General features: G+C 46.9%; 1 protein-coding gene across 1 annotated transcript; it reads right to left on the bottom strand.

The window, feature by feature from the left end:
• Positions 1-10819: 10819 nt before the first annotated feature.
• On the bottom strand, positions 10820-16997 carry IBA57 (iron-sulfur cluster assembly factor IBA57). The gene is made up of 3 exons (XM_081133958.1): positions 16608-16997; positions 12400-12740; positions 10820-12071 (listed from the first exon to the last, which is right to left on the bottom strand). The coding sequence occupies exons 1-3, from the start codon at positions 16946-16948 to the stop codon at positions 11680-11682; spliced, it is 1074 nt and encodes a 357-aa protein (XP_080990084.1). The 5' UTR covers positions 16949-16997; the 3' UTR covers positions 10820-11679.
• Between the last annotated feature and the right edge of the window lie 3302 nt (positions 16998-20299).

The raw sequence follows: 20299 nt of genomic DNA, 5'->3' as shown, positions 1-20299 counted from the left end.
TATCCACAGTTGCCACAATATATTGCCTACAAAATATCCAATTTTCAATTTAAAAAATCATGAGACATGCAAAGAACAGGAAATTGACTCATACACAGGGAAGAAAAAGCAGGCAACATAAGCTACCTGCAAGGGGTCCCAGACGTTGGACTTAGTGGACACAGCTTCACAGTGGCCAGTGAATGCTAAGCAACCACCTTACATTCCATCTTAAAGAAGTGAAGGACATATCATGATGACATCTCATCAAATAGAAAAGAATGATAAAGAATGATAAAGAGAGAGGAATATGAAATGAAACATTCCCCAGGGGAACTCCACAGTACATATCAACTGACAGAAGGGAGAACCCGGGAACGTGGACATTGAATGGTAGAGATTATGGAGCCTGAAGAACAGAGAAAAAGAAAGAGAACATTTCTTAGAGAAATGTGGGCACCATTAAGTGCACCAATATAAGCATGAGAAAACTACTCACTGCATGCAAGGGAAATTCAACATGATTAATAGCTTATTTCTTATCAGACAAGGGATGCTACAAGGTGGTGGGGAAAGGGAGCATAGTCGAATCATCTCTCTTCAAAACAGTGCATCTGCCAAAACAGGACCTTAAAAATGCTAAATCAGAACATTAAAATAAATGCAACATGTTTGACATTCTGTTACTATTACTCAGAGTAGTAACTATTATTAAACTTATTTCAATAGTGGGCAATGCTTTAAACCACCTGCTGGGGAGCTGGGGGTGGGGCCATACTGCAATGCTATTCTAGAAATTCTCTCATCGGTCCCTGAGGTTTTCTCACAGTGTTCAAGTGGGATTCCATTATAATGACAAATTCGAATGAAAATCCAGAAATGACCCTATAATTTGATAGTGTTTCAGGAAGTGACCTTTGTATAAGAATTTAAACAACTTAAAATAAACACAGGTATTTTGATAATCTGTCTTTCTTCCACTAAAACAATGCTACAGAATGCACATGAAAAATTTTTTTAACCCAAACTATTTGCCAAACCTTCGAAAAGGCTTGTGTTGACATGTTGGGGGAAAATAACCTCTGGGCACCATTGCACTAGTGCCAGCAGCACAGTTGTGAGCCTTCCCTCCCCCTCTCTGTCACATTTTAAAATTAGAGCTAGTGAGGCCTGGGAGCCACCACGGAACACAGAGCTGCATTTCCTCCCTGGGAGCGCTGAGATTAGGGCTGAACAAATTCCTAGAGTAGAAATTAAGGGCCACAATTAACCAGGTGACTTAATTTGGCCATCTTGCCATTCCTTCCCATGGCCGGCTGTGGCTCTCCTGGAAAGTGACTCAGCTGCTTCAGCTCCATCCCTGTCTCACTGGCCTCTGGGAACAGTTTCATAACTCCAACTCATTCCTCCTGGGCACCGTGTTCCAGGCATCAGCTCCTGCCACATCCTGTCCTGTCTTCTTGTCCCAGGACTGTATTGGGAGATACTCTGGACAAAGTCATTTGCAGGGCACAGCACAAGGCTCAGAGCCTCCAAGTGGACAATGCTGGGTGTTTCAGGGCCAGGCCAGGGCCAGCACAGGTGGGAGGGTCACCAGGACAGAGAGCTGTCCAAGCAAGAAAGAGACATGACTTCCTAACCAGTGACACTTAATGTACTAAGAGCTCACCACCAGGAAGCGTAGTAATTAAGACTGGGGGAGGAGGGTGTACCAGGCAGAACAGATAGCCTGGGAATCTGCACACAGTCAGACACACGAGTAGGAGAGTGCTCTGGACAACCAGCTGTCCTCTGCAAAAAAGAAAACCAGATGGCTACTTCATACCTGGCATGAAATGGTGTCTGGTGTCCCCAGAAAAAGACACATCAAAGTCCTTGCTCCAGAATCTGAGGGTACCTTATTTGGGGGTAGGATCTTTGCAGATGCAATCAAGTTAAGATGAGGTCATTAGGATGGGTTCCAATCCAATAACTAGCGTCCTTATAAGGGGAAATTTAGAGAGAAACAAGACGTGGAGGAAAAAGGAAGCAGAGACACACAGGAAGACAGCCCATGAGACAGCAGAGGCAGAGACTGCGGTGATGTAGCCACAAGCCCAGGGACACCTGGGGTACCAGGACCTGCAAGAGGCAAGAAGGACCCTCCCCTGGAGCCTCCTGAGGGAGTATAGCCCTGCGACACCCTCATTTTAGACTTCAATAGGAGAATAAATTTCTGCTGTTTTAATCCACCCTATTTGTAGTAATTTATTACAACAGCCTTAGGAAACTAACACAATGCCACTCACAAAATTTAAGCTGATGAAACAGAATTATCATATGACCCATCAGTTCCATTCCCGGGTGTATACTCAAGAGAATTAAAACATGTCCATCCAGGACTCGTACACCCCTGAAAAGAAAATTATGTGAAATGACAGAGGTGTTAATTATCACTACAATAGCAATCATATTACAATATATATGTATGTATCAAATTAACATGTTGTATGCCTATGCAAATGAGGATTCCAAATCCCCACAGTTTGATAAGCCCAAATAGCATCATCCTAACTGGTCAGAATGGAGCCACTCTGATTGGTCAGTGAATATGCAAATGAGAATACAGCTGTGGAGTTCCAATCCGACAGGGAAAGTTTCAGTCCTATTGGTCAAGTTTCTATCCTAGGAGCTCTCTTATAAAGTCCAACTCAGCCAGCAGGAGCACAGTGCAGGACGTTTGGCAGCTGAGTCTGTGGCTTTTCCCTGAAATTCAGCCTGTGCGGGAGATCTCTGTAAACAATGCTGCTAGACTCTGGTTATGAATTTGAGCCCAGTCAACCGTGAGGAGTCCTTTTTAGCAGGTATATTCTTCTCAGGGCCAACATAAGGAAGGAAGAGAAAAAATCAGCAAGGCTTCTTGTTGGCACAGACAAGCACATTCTAAAATGTATATGGGCACGTGCAGGCCCTGGAACAGCTAAACAGTCTTGAAAAAGAAGAAAGTGGAAGAATCACCCTACCTGACATTACAGCTGCTTTACACCTACAGAAATCAAGACAGTTGGTATGGCAGAGGGACACAGAGAAAGACGAAGGGAAGGTAACAGAGAAACCACAAACAGTCCCACACAGACATGCACACTGATCTTTGACAGACGTGCAAAAGCACTTCAGTGGAGGAAGGAGCCTTTTCAACAAATAGTGGTGGAGCAACTGGACATCCATGACAAAAATGAACCTCAACCTAAAATTCACACCTTATACAAAAATTAACTCAAATCATGGGCTTAAAAATACAATATAAACTATAAAACTTTTAGGAAAAACACAGGAGAAAATCTTCAGAACCTAGAACTAGGCAGAGTGCTTGGACATAACACCTAAAGCACTATCCATAAAAGGAAACATTGATAATTTGGACCTCTTCAAAATTTTAAACTTTTTCTTTGCAAAAGCCCTCATGACAAGGATGACGAGACAAGCAACAGACTGCAAGAAAATATTCACAAACCCCAATGGAGTCTCATTACTCATGGATTCTGTATTTTTTAATTCACCCACCACAGTTGTCCTCCCTTGTCCAAGGTTTTGCTTTCTGCAGTTTCAGACATCCACTGGGAGACTTGAATAAGGAAGGACAACTGTGTATTTTGTATCATCTATGGTGTGTAGGCACTCATTCAGTAATTTGCTAAATGAAGGGAGGGAGGGAGGGAGGACCAGAACATGGCAATCTTGAGTTTTCATCAATAAGATCCCTGCTATCATTATTTTCCCGGATAAACTTCTCATTTTGAGAGATCTCTGATATAAAACAAAATTTCTTCCAGAAATAATTCCTTATTTTCATGATCAAATAACATTTAAAATGCAATTTAATGGATAAAGTAATAAGATAAATTGAGGCATTTCAGTGTTTCTTAATTTCAGGAAGTTCACCAAGGCAATAATGATAATCACATTACAATAAGATTTGTCAATGTGCAAGATATATATTAGAGGTAAACACAGGGGAGGAAAGGAGCAAGCAGCATTTATATTGAAATTTAGTTTATAAAGAAAAAGTCCATTGCTTTAAAAAATTTGAAAACTACTGATCTGTTTTAAGTGTTGGAAGTATACCTGGCAAGGACACTGTCAGTTTAAGCAATATTTTTCTTTATGAAATTATAGTGTTAGATGCCCTAGTTTATACACTTAAAAATATAAAATACCCAACAACAGGCTTCTAGATTCAAATGAAACAGTTTGCCATTCACTGGACTAGTTTATCTCTAGGTAAAGGGAGAAAGTGAGACATTCAAGGAAAGGGAATCAGAGAATATAGAAAATACAGGGGGGCGGGAAAGGAGTAATTCATTTTTTCTACAAACCCTAAAGTGATCAAGCAGAATCAACCTCATTTGGAAAGAAACTGAATATACCGACTTTGAGTAGGTCAGGTGCCCAGACCACAGAGGAGATGGGGCTCCTCCAGGGCCACCACCCCCACCTCCATCATGCACAGCCAGGCACCTGCCCAAGTTGTTTAAAATTTCGACATCAAATCTCCACATGGAAATTAGAAAGACTGACAGCACCAAATGCTGGCAAGGCCATGCTGTTGGTGGGAATGTCAGCTGTGGGAGGATGCAGGCAGCTCCTCACACCCTGCTTCCTCCTACCTGTGGTCACAGGTCCACCCCTGGGTGATGACCTGAACTTGATGAAAGCCTGTATCCACAAAGGTCTCTTTCCAGTGTAGAAATCAAATGATGCTGACAAAGGCATGTGAGGGGGTTGATGTCTCCACCTGCTTGGTTGGAAATGCATCAAAATATAAGAAGGGCGAAGGGGGCTAGAGGATGGAGGCACCAACACCTGAAAGAGCAGCTCATCATGAATTGGGCATTGTTCATGGGGTGTTTACTGCAAAACTCTTTTTGTGTTCCATGTTTTCATAATAAAATCTTGGAGAAAGCAGGTCTAAACAAGCACCATAGGGAGGGGCTCCCCCAGCAGGGCATTCGAATCCCGTGCCTGGTGCCCACCCACCCTCCAGACTCCACTCAGCTCTCTGTACCAGTCTCTTAAAATGGGGTCTCTCTATCCTGCCCAGTCTTGGCCCTTCCCACTTCATAATTTTTCTCAAACCTACCTATAAATGCTCTTCACACCAGTGCCAGGTAAAGAACACAACACAACTGGCCAAGTGTGACCAGCTAGGGTTCAAGCATCGTGTCCACAGCTTCAGCTGACCAAGTCACCTGAAATATGAGCAGAGTCCAGAGGAAATCATAGCACAAGACCTATCCAGAAGACTTATATCAAAGCAGGATTTAGCTAAAAAGAGGGAAAAGGAAAAGGGACCCCTCTGAATGGCCAGCAGCAGCCTAGCAGAGCAAAAGGAGCAACATCCAGCAATAGCATCACCAAAAGCATTTTGGTGAGGACAGAGGGAAACACGCTCATGATATGTGGGGAAAATACAAGACATGAAACAGTGAGCTATTTATTATACACGGTATGATCTCAACTACGCAGAGAAACAATGCACAGACAAACCTAGAAGAAAATGGGATAAAATTTTTAAATGAGCACTTCTGAAAAATCAGGCAGCTGGAAAGGGGAGTATGGAGAGAACACAGCAGTCTGGCGGGGTGAGGGGCCTCCAGGAAGGCGAGGCAGTGGGGGGGTGCAGAGCCCCAGCCGACCTCCCCTGCAGCCCCTGTGCCCCCTTACCACACCCATCACCCTGTGAATGTCAAAACATTTGGTTTTGTTGCTCCTCTGTTTTGTTTTATTTCTTTGTGATGGTTCCTTCTTTTTTCTCTCTTTGAGTCTATTCTGTTACTTTGTCAACTCCTTAAGTTGGAGACAAAGCTGATTTTCAGTCTTTATCTTTTTTTATATAAATATATCTTTATTGATTTCAGAGAGAGGGAGAGGAAGAGAGAGAGGGAAACATCCATGATGAGAGAGTCATTGATCGGCTGCCTCCTGCACGCTCCTGGCTGGGGATCGAGCCCGCAGCCCTGCCTGTGCCCTGACCGGGAATCGAACCCTGATCGCCTGGATCCTAGGTCGATGCTCAACCGCTGAGCCCCACCTGGCCGGGCAGTCTTTTTTAATAATATGGCCAAAGCTATAGTTACCCCTAATAAATTTACATCCACAACCAAATTTTGCTCTTTTCATTGCCAATACATTTCTAAGTAGCTTATAATTTATGGGGTGGTGGGGTTGTGTTTTTTTGACCCATGAGGTATTTAGAAGCAAGTCTCTTAACTTTTCAAGTATATGAAAGATTTTTTTTCTTTGTTCACATATTTTTATGCTACAAGAAGAAATCCCTTTGTGTGTGTCTTTGGTGTTTTGTTTTGTTTTGCTTTTTTGTAGTCATGGCTGGTATAGCATACAGAGCACCCTTTGTTGGAGAAACCTCTTTAGTGCTACTTCAAATTCCCCACTTATAATTAATAATTGTTTATCATTATATTTAGTAATTATTACTTAACAATGATAATGACTACTTATTGTATATGTGTTGACTATGTGAATATGTTTACATTATGTACTATGCTAAGGATTTTATACATCCAAGCACACTTACTACTCTCAACAACCCTGTGATAGTTCTGTCCAACTTGGCTACAAATTCAGGGGTTCGCATGACCCTCCTCAGATTCAATAACTTACTAGAGCACCTTACAGAACTCAGAAATATTTTACTTACTAGGTCACCCGTTTATTATAATAAAGAATGTAACTCAGGAACAACCAGATGAAAGGGATTTGCAGGGCAAGGTGTGGGTAGGAGGTGAGGGACTCCCATGCTCTCCGAGCCACCACTCTCCCTGCATCTCATGTCCGCCAACCGGGAGGGTAGCGGGGAGGCAACCCTCTAATCGCATGGTTGCTTTTCCTGGCTTCCAAAATCACCCCATTCACACAAACTCGGGTGGCTGACAGGGGCTTCTTATGAATAGCAAGACACCTGTTGCTCTCATCACAGAAAATGCGAAGAGTTTTAGGAGCTCTGTGCCAGGAAGGACAAAGAGCAAATGTTTATTTCATTATAAATAAAAACATCACAGATAAAATGTCTTCTTTTGCCTCATTCTTTTTTTTTTTTTTTACAGTACTGTACGTATTTTTTTAAAGTTTCTTTTTTATTGATTTTTTTTAGATGGAGAGAGAGAAACATCAATTTGTTTTTCCACTTATGTACGCATTTACTGGTTGCCTCTTGTATGTGCTCCGACCAGAGATCAAACCCGCAACCTTCGTCTATTGGGAAGACGCTCTAACCAACTGAGCTACTTTTAATTTTATTTTTCAATTACATTCACATTCAATATTATTTTGTATTGGTTTCAGGTGTACGGCATAGTGGTTAGACAATCATATACTTTACAAAGTGACTCCCTCAAATACTTCCAGTGCCCACCTGGCAGCATACCTCGTTATTACAATATTACTGACCATATTCCCTAGGCTGTACTTTGCATTCCTGTGACTATTTTCTAACTACCAATCCCTGTTGCTTAATCCCTTCACCTTTTTCACCCAGCCCCCAGTGCCCCAACCCGCCAACCGTCAGGGTGTCCTCTGTATCTATGAGGCTGTTTTGTTCGCTTGTTTTCACATTCCACGTGATACCCTATGGAATTTGTCTTTGTCTTATTTCACTGAGCATAATACCCTCTAGGTCCATCCATGTTGGCTCAAATAGTAAGATTTTATTCTTTTATGGCAGTTTTGCTGGCCTGATATTTTTCTCTCAGTACATGGAAGATATTCACTTTCCTTCTTCTGATAAACCAGTTTTGGGGTTTTTTAAAAGATTTTTCTTTCTACTTATCTTTAAGATTTTCACTGTTTTTGGAACTCCACACTTTTCACTAAGATGTGAGTAAGCAGAGCTTTTTATTTACAGTGGAACCTCAGTTCTCGAACTTAATTTGTTCTGGAAGGCTGTTTGAGAAGTGATTTGTGCAAAAACCGTAGCATTTTTCCTAGAAATAATGTAAATTGAATCAATCCATTCCAGACCCCCAAGTGATTCCCTGTTTTAACCTGTTTACATTTTAAATGGTGTTTCAGAGGTGTTTTAAAATTGTGCTAATCATTGATTTCACCATGCTATACTTGGTAGCCAGATCAGACACACAAACACCTATCATACTTTGCAATTATTTGCTTTTTAAGCTCTGTCACTGTCCTCACAACTTTTCTTTTCACTTTGCTGCTATCACTAACCTTCTTAGGACCCATGGTGACTCGCTGTAGGTATTTAATAAGCAGCAACAAATGCAAAAAACACACAAAAATATTCACAGCATAATTTCCTGAGATGTTAACTCAAGGTTTAGTGGTAAACTGACTCATACTCATGCATTCTCTCCTCTGTTGCCTGAGAGACACTTGACTCATCATACAAGTATCAGCATGAAAGGGTTGTGGGGTTGAGAACTGAAGTTTTGTTTAACAACCAAGACATTTTTTTGTGAACAACTTGGTTGAGAAATGAATTAAGATGGGAGATGTTCAAGAACCGAGGTTTGACTGTATACTGCTAGGGACCTACTAGGCTTCCTGAGTCTAAGAATGATTTCCATCACCCTGGCCAGTGGCTCAGTTGGAGCATTGTCCTGTGGACCAAAAGTTTTCAGGTGTGATTCCCAATCAGGGCACATACCTAGGTTGTGGGTTCAATCCCTGGTCAGGGTGCAAACAGGAGACAACTAATCGGTTTTTCTCTCACATTGATGTCCCTCCCTCCCTCTAAACATATCCTCAGGTGAGGATTTTTAAAAAAAGAATGACTTCCATCAATTAAAGTTCTCAGCCACTAGTTCTGTGAACATCGTCCCTGTCCCATGTCCTTTCCTCTGTAACACCTGCCACCTTAGATCACTGTTATTGTCCACCTCTTCACCTCATCATTTCCACTTCTTTCTGTGCTCATTCTAGGACCATCTTTTCATTGTAGGGTCATTTTTCAGATTGAACAGTTTCCCAATTCTTCAAAAAATATACCCATGGATTTTTAAAAAATACTATTTCTAGAAATTCTCTGATTCTTTTTCAGTCTCTTGCTTCTTACTACTATTAAATTCCTTATTTTATTTCTTTAAATATAGTAATATACATTCTTCATACTATGTGTCTGGTTACATTGATATCTGAAAGTTTGTGGGTTTATTTTTCTGCTGACCTTGTTTCTTTGGAGGTTGAGTGTTTCTGGGTTCTTTGGGTTTTTTAAAGCTATGAAGGTTTATTTATTCCTTAGAACCTTCTCTATGTAAGGCCTGAGTTGGACGAGGACTTCCACAGGAAGTTTTACACCTCAATTTCCAGGCTCCTAGAAACACTACCGTGTAGGGCTACTTTTTTTTTTTTTTACTATGACCACCTATTTTTTAGAACTTTACACTTTTAATTAATTAATTTATTTATTTATTTCAGAGATAGGAAGGGAGATGGAGAGAGAGAGAGAGAGAGAGAGAGATGAAAGAAAAACACTGATCAGCTGCCTCCTGCACATCCCACACTGGGGATTGAGCCCACAAGCCAGGCATGTGCCCTGACTGGTAATCAAACCAGCGGCCTCCTGGTGCATGGGACAATGTTCAATGAACTGAGCCACACTGGCCAGGATAAGGCTACATGTTTTTTATAAAACAAACTAAAGCAGATGTGAAAACTAGCAAAGAGCCTTCTAGGCAACGGCACCAATTTTCATGGATCAGGGTTCATGAAGTTGGAGGCAGATGTGATGACTGGACCCAACTGGCACTGGGAGGCCACTCCAGAATCACTAGAGGCCAAGCCTTCTGCAAGTTTCTATGAAAGCTGGTATGGTTTGTCCATTGTGGCAGTCACCTTCTAAAAGCACTAAGGTATAATGTAGAATTATTTTTGGATCTAAACCAAATATTTTAACATCCCTGTTACCTGGAGAACCCTGAAGACAGTTAAAGGAATCCCCTGTGCTGAGAAAAAACCATGCCCAGCCTTCTTTCCCAGGTTATGGCCAAGACTCCTGCCAATGGCTCTGATGTGTTACAAACACCACTGCCGAGTGAGAATCCTGGGTATCTTTAGCACACAGTGCAGATATCGGCTGTGAGAGCACGTCCACCCAGGAGGGACAGCCTGGCCTGCAAGGCTGGCATCCAGGCTCAGGTCACCCAGAATCAGAGGGAACTGGACTCCTGAGCCAAGGTCTCAGCATCAGTGTAAAGACCAACCAGGGGGCTAAATTTTCAGTGAAAGAAAACATGCAAAGAGGGTGCCAGAGGCAGAGCTGTGAGAGGTGACTGCTGTGGCCATTAGCACAGGGGCTCCTGAGTGCTTTATTAGTTGTGAGGATCATGCCATTTCCTGTCCAGAAGCTGACACACCTTAATTTCCTGTGTGCCAGGATAAGCCTTGCCCTGGGAGGATGGCTGGGCCCTGCCCCATCTCCCTCACCCGTCTGCCTCACCTTCAATGCCCCAGTCCCACTTTGGGCCCCCTTCCCCTAAGGTGCCCCCATCTCCTCCTGGGGCAACTCCAAACCTACATTTGGCTGCGTTCTCAGCAGGATCCTGCCACGATGCCTGGCACCAAATTGCCTCCTTCCCCACTTGTCCCTTCTCCTGGGGTGAGCCTGGCTGTCTCCTTGCCCTGGGCCTCAAACCATAGCTGAGAGCCCCCAGAGCCCCGGCCTCTGAGGCCTCTGACCTTCTTATCAGCCCAGCCAACCCTAGAACTCTGCTAGAATATTTGTTCTGGTGTGCTTGGCTGTTCGAGGGAGACCTTCTCAACATATTTAGTCTGCCCAAAACTAAAACCCAGCACCTTCCACCAAAATGAAACCAGAATTCCACATGAGCCGTTTGTGGGTGAAACTTTAATATTCACTCTGAGGCATCAGTGGGTCACCCATAATGACAATCACACTGCAGTGGGAGGATGGACATCAGTGGGTTAAAGGGGGAAACAAGTGGTCCTCTTACCATGAAGGCATGGCCACATCAGAAAATAGGGGTAGTAAACCAAGCAGAAGTTCCTCTCTGCACACAGGCTCTAGAAGGAGGAGGGGGCTGCCCAGGCCACCAAGGGACCAATGCTGTGGAGCTGCAGTACCCGCTGAGAAATGGTACCAGGGGTCCCATGGCCAGCGCTGAGCGCAGCGGTGCACTCAGAGAACCTTTTGTGGTGCCTGTGGGCAGTACATGCCTCCAAACGAGGACACAACCACCACATGCACCACAGGATTCCTGCCCTGAGACATGCCGAGAGCGACCTGCCCCTTGCCATCCACAAAGGCTGCACTGTCTCGGTGCCAGGCCTGGCCTGGAGCAGGCTGAGTGGTGTGGGCAGCAGGGGAAGGCCCACAAGCATAGCTTCTCGCTCCTATCCTTGGCTGCTGGGCAAATGGCCTCCAGACCAACATGGTTTGGAACTTCGTATGAGGTGTGCTGAAAGATGGGGCTCAGCTCAGCAGAGGCAGGCAAAGGGCTTGCTCCTGGCGCCGCCAGCACAGAGCCACAAGGAGAGGCCAGTGTCTATGTTGGAAGAATGGTGGCATAAGAAAGGCCTGGAACAGCAGCGTGTCTACCATACCTGCAGCCCCAGGAGCCCCATGTATACTCTGGGACCTTCCGAAGGTTGTATGCCTTTCACGGGGCCAGCCTGCAGGTGTGCAGAAGGACAAAGGCACTCTGTGGGAGCGCAGGGATGTCTGGGCTACTTGGTGGCTGTGGGCCACCAGTCTGGCACAGATGCAGTCAGGGCCACCCGGCCACTCCCTGTGGTGCTGATGTGAAGAGGGCCTTTGATTTTCTCCGAGTGCAACAGGGCCAGCCCCACATCCCCCTGGCCTGCCCTGTACTTGCCGGCAGCCTGTCCAGACTCCGTGAGCACTGTGGTACCAGGGGTGATGCCACTTGCAGGGAGGGGGCCCAAGAGCTGCACTGGGAAGAGGCGCTTGCGGATGACACCCATGTGGTGGGTGCGGGCTGTCAGCTCCTGGCCAACATAGCAGCCTTTGGTGAAGCTGACACCATTCATGAAGGCCAGGTTGGACTCCAGGGGTAGTGCAACTCCTGGGGGCAGGTCATGGACCCCCTCAGGAACACCTGTTGGGGTGGAAAGGGAGAAACAAGGTGAGGGCTAAGGTGTCCTCCAGCGCCAGGGCTCAGCCAAGGGAGACCAGGCATAGCCCCTCCCACCTCTGTAGTACCCCATCCTCTGTCTGCCACCCCCACTTCCCTGTCCCCTGGTGAGCGGGCTATCTGGCCCTCAATCCTACTTGCTGGAAAAAGAGGACCTCCTAGCCTGACCCCAGCTATGCTCGCTCCATTGGCTCCTCCCAGTGCCTCCCAGCTCCTGATTGGGCCATGGATTCTAGCCCCTCCCATTCCACCCATGTAGTCTCTGGCTGGTCCCCCCCAGGCGCCCTCACACCTTGCTGGTACCGGTGCCGGTGATAATCCCAGACGTCCCCGAGCCGGCCCCTGGGCACCAGGGCAGGGCTCTCATCCTGGGTGAGGAGCCGCCAGCCCATGCAAGCAGTGCGGGGGTCACGGGTGAGGATGGTGGTGCCCTGGTGCTTGGGTAGCGGCGGGGCCCCACCCGTCTCCTCAGGAGTGCCCGGAAGAACAGCCCAAACACGCAACTCAGGGTGTGGCTCCACCGTGACCCTCCGCCGAATCTTGTGTAGCACCAGGTGCTTCTGCAGGGCACCCAGCGCCGAGCTGTCACACTCCAAGAGGAAGGTGGGAGCTTGGTCAGCCTGCTCTGGGAGCCTGCAGGGACGAACACTTGGTAGTGATATCCTTGTAATTAACTAGGTCTGAATAACAGGAGAGGCGCAAAGGGGAGGCAACCAACTGATGTGTCTCTCTCACATCAATGTTTCTCTCTCTTTCTCCCTTTCTTCCTCTCTCCTTCCCTCCCTCCTTTCCACTCTCTCTAAAACATCAATGGATAAAATATCCTCAGGTGAGGATTAACAACAAAACCATATTTAAAAAACAAAAAACTACAGCCTTCTCAGAGGAAATGAGACAGGCCACAGACTGAAAGATTTTAAAAGTCTCCTCTGACAAAGGACTGTCATCCAAAACCCACAAAAACCGTTAAAACCCAACAATAAGAAAACAACCTGATTAAAAAATGGGCCAAAGACCTTAACAGACAACTCACCAAAGATGATGTACACAGAAGGCAAATGAGCCATGAAAAGATGCTTCACATCATAGGCCCTCAGGGAAGTGCAAATTAAAATCATGAACCACCACTACATACCTACTAGAATGGCCAACATCCAGAACACTAACAACATCAAATATGGGTGAGGATGTGGGGCAACCGGAGGGAATGCAAAATGGTGCAGCCACTTTAGAAGATAGTTTGGCAGTTTCTTACAAAACTAAACATACTCTTATGACCAAGTGTGCTCCTTGGCATTAAATCAAAGGAGTTGAAATTTTATATCCATACAAAAACCTGCACACAGACGTTTACAGAAGCTGTATTCATAATTGCCAAAACTTGGGAGCAACCAAGATGTCCTTCAGTAGGTGAATGAATAAATAAACTGTGCTACCACCATATGATGGAATATTATTCAGCACTAAAAAGAAATCAGCTATCAAGCCATGAAAAGACATGGAGGAAACTTAAATGTGTATTACTAAGTGAAAGGAGCCAATCAGAGGAGGCCACATACTGTACAATCCAACTATCTGACATTCTGGAAAAGGCAAAAACTAGGAGGCAGTAAAAAGAGCAGTGGTTGCCAGGGGTTGAGGAGACAGGAACAATGAATTGGAGCAGACAATTTCAGGGCAGTGAAGCTACTCTGCATGATACTGCAATGGTGGACACATGTTATTATCCATTGTCCAAACCCACAGAATGTACAAACACCAAAAGTGAACATACTAATGTACACTATGAACGCTGGATGATGATGTGTCCATGAAGGTTCATCAGTTGTAACAAATGCACCACTGGGGAGGGTGGGGGGGGTGCTGACAGTGGGAATTTCCCACACCATGTGTGTATGGGAAATCTCCGTACCTTCCCCTCAATTTTGCTCATACTGCTCCAAAAGTGTGAAAGTGAATAAAGAAAAACCTCATTAAAATCAGGGTCAGGAAGGCCTTAAGGGTAAGGTCTCATGAACTCTACTCACTGCCTTTTACAGACTCCGGCAGGAAGCAGCTTATTTTATGTGCTCCAGCAGGCAGAAGAAAGATTTTCTCTTTGCCCAGCAACAGCCCAGTCAATAAGAAATCACCACACTCAGCCCATGAGAAGCTATCACCACCCAGAATGCTTGCTCTCCTCTAATAAACCTCTGTTCAAAACAACCCGTCACAACTCCCTCCTTTCCTCTACAAAAGCAGCTCCTCTCTCTGGACTTGTCTATGGTTTCACCATGGTTTGCATGTCCCCAGTTGCAATTTCTCTGCTATTCTCAAATAAACTCATTTTGCTGGTAAAATAACTGGCTATTTTATTTTTAAGGGTGACATAAGTTAAGTCTAGTTTATAAAAAAAAGAAAAGCTACTCCTGAGAGAAGGTGCTGCATCCAGGACACAAGAACAGAGTGCTCTGAGAAATGACTCAAGGATGGAAAATCAGAAGTGTGAGAGTTAAAGTGAAAAATACCAGAGAGAAAGAGGATGAAGAGAAAACAGAAGGTAGGGAGCTAACACAGAGAAAGCAGAAAGGCACACAGGCCTCCAGGGAGGCAGGCAGACCAGTGCTGCCTTCTTCCCAGAGATCAGACATAGGTATCCGGCCAACAGCAACCAGGTGGGGAAGGAGCACATAAATTAACCCATGAACTAACCAAAGGCGTTAGGCCAGAAAAGAGGCATCAGGCTGAACAGGAGAGTGGACTCTGGCCCCAAAGCCTCACACCACAGATGAGAACTGGGAGATGCCACTACCTCTGCGGTGTCTTTGGTAGAATCCCACCCCTCCCTACACAGAACTTTTTGCTGGAATCTCAGACTGGAAACTAGGGTCAGGAGGCATCATCACAGTGGTTGCCAATTCCCTTAACACGCTGAAGAGCGAGTGGCATTGTGATATCCCATTCTCAGAGTTAGGTGGGAGAGAAAAATCAACTTTTCTCCAGGTCAAATCAGGGCACAAGCAATGTTTGGAAAGACATGTCAAGTGTGTGCAGCTAGGCAATGATGTTCCAGGCCACAGAGAAAGTATGAAGAGAGAAAAACCAAGAAACAAAAAGAAACTGCTTTACACTGTAGATCAACATATAAGAATATAAACTCATTAACAAGAACACAAAGGCAAAAAGATGTAAAGGCAGACTGCAGACACAACAAGGAAATTTGGAGATCCAAACATCATTACAACGCTGATAAATTAAAAAGAGTAATGACCAAAATAGGTGCTACTAAAAATTACTGAGAGAGGGCTCAAGATAATTTAAAAAATGCAGGTTCTAAGAAAGAAATTAAAGCAACTAGAGGAATGTAATAAGATATGTGACACAAAGAATATGGCATCTCTGAAACGGAACACAGCAGGAGTTGCAAATGTTTTCTGTAGGGGGCCAGATAGTAGACAATTTGGGCTTGGGCCACAGGGTATCTATCACAAATCTGCTACTGGACTGAGGGCATAGTAGCCCCTGACAGTTTGCAAACAAGTGGGCATGGCAGCGTCAGCGTCCACTAATATAGGAAAACAGGCGATGATTGCCTGAAGGTCATACCTTACTGCCACAGCACCCACCAAGCTTCTGGCAATAACACAGAAAAGACTCAAAATAATCATCAGATGAAGAGACCCTACAAGCTTTCAGGGCCCCAAAACAAAAAGGCACAAAGCTTCTCAACAGAAATACCAGCTGAAGGCAACAGGCAATGGTTTCACAATTCTCAGTGACAATTTTCTACCTGGAGTTTTATTCCAGTCAAGCAATCAGGTAAGACCACTTGCTGAGCTACAGGATCCAAGTCCACCTGAAGTATCCCACCTCTCAACAAGCTACTATAGAACGAGCTCCTCTGCGGGAGTCAACAGTTGGGATGCAGAAGCATACACACCGGAGGGGAACATGGGAGTTCCCAGGGCGGGGTAGCCTAGAGGAGAGGCCCAGCACGATTCCCAACACACAGGAGTTGCACTAGTGCCCCATGGCCATGTAGGTCATGATAATATCAACACACACTGATGTAAAACATCAAACACGGATATCATTGGATATAGAAAGATTGGGGAGGGCATGCGGGGGACGCCGCAGAACTCGGAAAGTCGTGGCACAAGCGGGCCACGCAGAAGCCGCTCCCTGCAGTCGTGGCTGCCTTTTCCGTGCAATGAAGACAGGGCGACCAGGGCAAGACCAGGTGTAACGGCGCCCAGCTACTGCTATTATCGCTATCACCACCACCACGGAAGCGACTCGCGGGCTAGTCCCTGAGTGCCCTTCCCGCCCACCTACGGGAGCCCTGCCCGACAGCCCTCCTCCGGGGTACCCTCCCATCCTCAGGTGTCCTCCCCCTGGATAACCGCTCCTCTCGCTCGCGTGGCCCCCTTCCCCCTGACTCGCCACCTTCCCCCTGACTCGCCATCTTCCCCCTAGGTGCCCCCTCTCCTGGCTCCCCTTCTCCCCGCAACCAGCTCTCACCCGTAGAGAATGACGTCATACAGCGTGCGTCCCTGGACGTTGAGAAAGTGGGCGTACCCTGCATGCGAGGGGTGCGAGGCCGCACCGTCCGCAGGACCCGGAAGCGGCAGGTCATTGGTCAGCAGCCCCAGGAGGAAAACGGCCGAGTCCGGCCCGCGCACGCGCAACAGGGCGCGCTCGCCCAGCGGGAAGCAGACCCACGCCGCGCCGTCAGCGGGGTGGCTGCCGTGACCGCCAGAGCCGTGCGCCAGGCGGTGCCTTGAGACGGCACGCAGCCGCCAGCGCCAGGCAGGGCCGCCACACCCCGGTGCCGCGCCCCGGAACAGTGCCGCGGCCGCCATCTTGGGCACGAGTGAGGCGGCGAGAAGGAGCGGGTCGATGGCTGTAGGGTGCCGCAGCGCCTCCTAGCGGCTGGCGGAACACGTGCGGAGACGTGATGGGGCGGAGCCTCAGGCTCTCTTGGGGCCTAGGCCCCGCCCCACCCGTTGGGGTTGGAGCCTGCTCCAGGCTCTGGGCGCACCAGCCCTGGCCTGACCGTGAATTTTCAGAGCAGTTTCTGCGTGTTTATTGCAGCCTCCGCGCTTTTCAGATGCACAGTTCACGAGCATTAAGCGCATCCCCACTGTCGTACAGCCATGCCCACCATCCAGCGCTTTCTCATCTTCCCACATTGAAACCCCATACCCGTCAAATTCGAGTCCCCCTCCTCTCCTCAACCCCTGGCACCCCCCCTACCCCACTCCACTCCGTCTCTGAGAACCTGATTTCTCTGGGGACTCATATGAGAGGAATAATGTGGTATTATCCTTTTGTGGTTGCTGCTGCCACTGTGAATGATGTCCTCCAGGCTTATCCACGATGTGTCAGTATTTCCTTCCTTTTTAAGGCTGAATAACATCCCCTTACATTTTGTTTATCTAACTCGTTGATGGACACTTGGGTTGCTTCCACCTGTTGGCTGTTGTGAATGTGCTGCGTAGACATGGGTGTGCAGATATCTCTTTAAGACCCTGCTTTTGGCACTAAGGAAACCCACTCTTGTGTGTAGTTTACTCTCACTCCTTTCACTTATGACACTTGTGACCACCAAATGTGTATGTGGGTGTATGTGTGTATGGGGCCTACACCTCAAGCAATTCTGCAACACCAGCTGGGTGTCCCATAATTTAAGTCAACCAGAGATAGCATAGAGCCCCCAGGTGAAGGACCTGTGCTTCTAATTCGAGGTTTCCACAACCCTATTCTCAGGTCCATTAATTTGCTAGAACAGCTCACAAAACTCAGAAACATACACTTACTAGATTGCCAGCTTATTATAAAGAATGTAATTCAGAACATCCAGATGGAAGAAATGCATAGGGCAAGGTATGGGGAAAGGGCAGGGGGGCTTCCATGCTCTCTGTGCCCACCACTCTCCCCATAACTCCACACGTCCACCAACCCAGAAGCTCTCCAAACCCCCTTACTTTTGGGTGTTTGTGGAGGCTTCATTACACAGACATGACTGATTAAATCACTGCTCACTGGTGATTGATTCAACCTCCAGCACCTCTTCCCTCCCTGGAGGTCAGGAGGTGGAAGTGAAAGTTACAACCATCTAATCACAGGTTGGTTTCCCTGGCAACCAGCCCATCCTTAGGGGCTTTCCAAAAGCCACTGCATTAATACAACAAAAGACACCTTAATAGTTCTCATCAAAAGAAATTCCAAAGGTTTTAGAAGCTCTGTACCAGGACTAGTACAAGACCAAGTATATATTTCTCATTATAAATCACAGTATCACAGGCATATACCCAAAGTGGAATTGCTGGGTCATATGGTAATTCTGTTTAATTTTGCTGGAAATCTCCATACTGTTTTCCTAAGTCACTCAGTCAGCTCAGGCTGCATAACAAACACCACAGGCTGGGTGGTTTAAACTCAGACGATCATTTTCTCACAGTCCTAGAGGGAGCTGGACATCTAAGATCAGGATGCCATGAGGACAGGTTTCTGATAGGGCCTCTCTCTTCTTAGTGTGTAGATAGCCCTCTCTTACTTCAGGTGCCTCTTCTCATCAGGACACCAGTCCTGTGGGATCAGGGCCCCACCCTTATCACCTCATTTAACCTTAATCACTTCCTAAAAGCCCATCTCCAAATACAGTCACACTGGGGCATAGGGATTCCACAAGTGGATATTGGGGTACATAATTCAACCCTTAACACCAAGCGTGGGTTTTGAACCCCTCTTCCCCCATTAGCTATCATCCTCAGTTGTTTGCTCCCCTTTCAGGGAAACTCCAAGAGTCTGTATCTTTTCCCTTAATCCACTGTCCCTGATACCCACACCTGGTCTACCCAGGAAACTGCAAGGTGGCAGATTGAAACTAGCCACAAGTGCCCACAACCCCTCCTGTGCGGTATTCATCTGCTTCCTGCCTCTACCATCTGGCTTGCCTGGGCTCCCTTGCTCACTGTCACTTCCACCCAAGTCCACTGGTCAGAGCCCTTCAGAGCAGAACCATGCTAGCCTCTAGTGTGAGGTCAGGGGTGTCCTTGGGAGCCTCTCCACCTCCATTCAACCTCACCATCTCAACCAGCTACATGATTTCATAGCTGTCCACAAGCCAACGGCTCCAAGTTATGCCTGCAGTCCAGGCGTTATCCTCAAATTCCAGACCCCATGGCCTCTTTGGCACTCCCCTGGCATGTTTGATATTCTGTGTGTGTACAAGCCTGATATGGAGGTCATATCAAGCCTGACCTCCATCTGGAGTGGTGGAGAGACCCACCACGCCAGCACTCAGCAGCCCACCCTCCACTGGTCTCAGCATTGCCTGCACACCCCTTGCGTAGATGAGGTCCCCACCTGTCACCTGGACTCTCCCCCGCAGAGCTCACATCCCCATACTCCCCTCCAGGCTGATCAGAGTCAGCTCGGCCCCATCTCCAGCCTCCCACCCCTGTTCCCTCCCCCAGCAGAGCCCCCAAGAGCACACGACTTGCCCATACCTCAAGACTAGGCCCAGATGTCACCTCCCAACAAAGCTGCTCTGACCATCTATGGATTCGCTTCTCCAACTTTCTATTTAAAATTTTTAACCTACAGAAATTGTGAAAGAATAATAAAATAAACTGTACCACCCTTCACTTAGATTCACCAATTTTCAACATTTTGCCCTGGCTGCCTGCTGTCTCCTTGCTGGTCTTCTGCTCATGCAGCTCCCACTTTAGGGCTGGCCCCTCCTCAGGACTGTGCTGCCCAAACCCTGCGAGTCCTGATTTCCCAGCTGGGCCTACTGCGTAGTGAAGAACACAACCAGCCTGTCCAGAGCCCCCAGGCCCTCAGTCCCCCACCCAGCTGGCTTCCTGGCTGTGACCACCCAGGCCTGGTATGTGGCCCCCCTGGCCACTGGCCCTTTGTGGAGGAGGTCTTCCTCTGCTGCCGGGCATACCAAAGGTGACCCAGCACCTCCCTGGCAGCCCCTGAGGACAACATGAGGTGGAGCACGTTCCTCCAGCCTCACGTCAGCCTGTATTCCAGCCAGCAGAGAAACCTGCTTCCCACTGGCCCTGCTGCAGGAAGGGCCAGCAGGCAACCTGGGGCCACTTGGAACCTTCCTGACCTCCCAGTCTGGGCTAAACCCAACCTGCTTCACCACCTGGGCTGTTTAATTGCAAATTAATTCAAATAGTGTCAAATGAACCTTC

Source organism: Miniopterus schreibersii (genome assembly GCF_964146895.1).
Source record: "Miniopterus schreibersii genome assembly, chromosome: 4".
Lineage (NCBI taxonomy): Eukaryota > Metazoa > Chordata > Mammalia > Chiroptera > Miniopteridae > Miniopterus > Miniopterus schreibersii.
The sequence above is the reverse complement of the archived record's forward strand: the minus strand, read 5'-3'. Positions and strand labels throughout refer to the sequence as shown.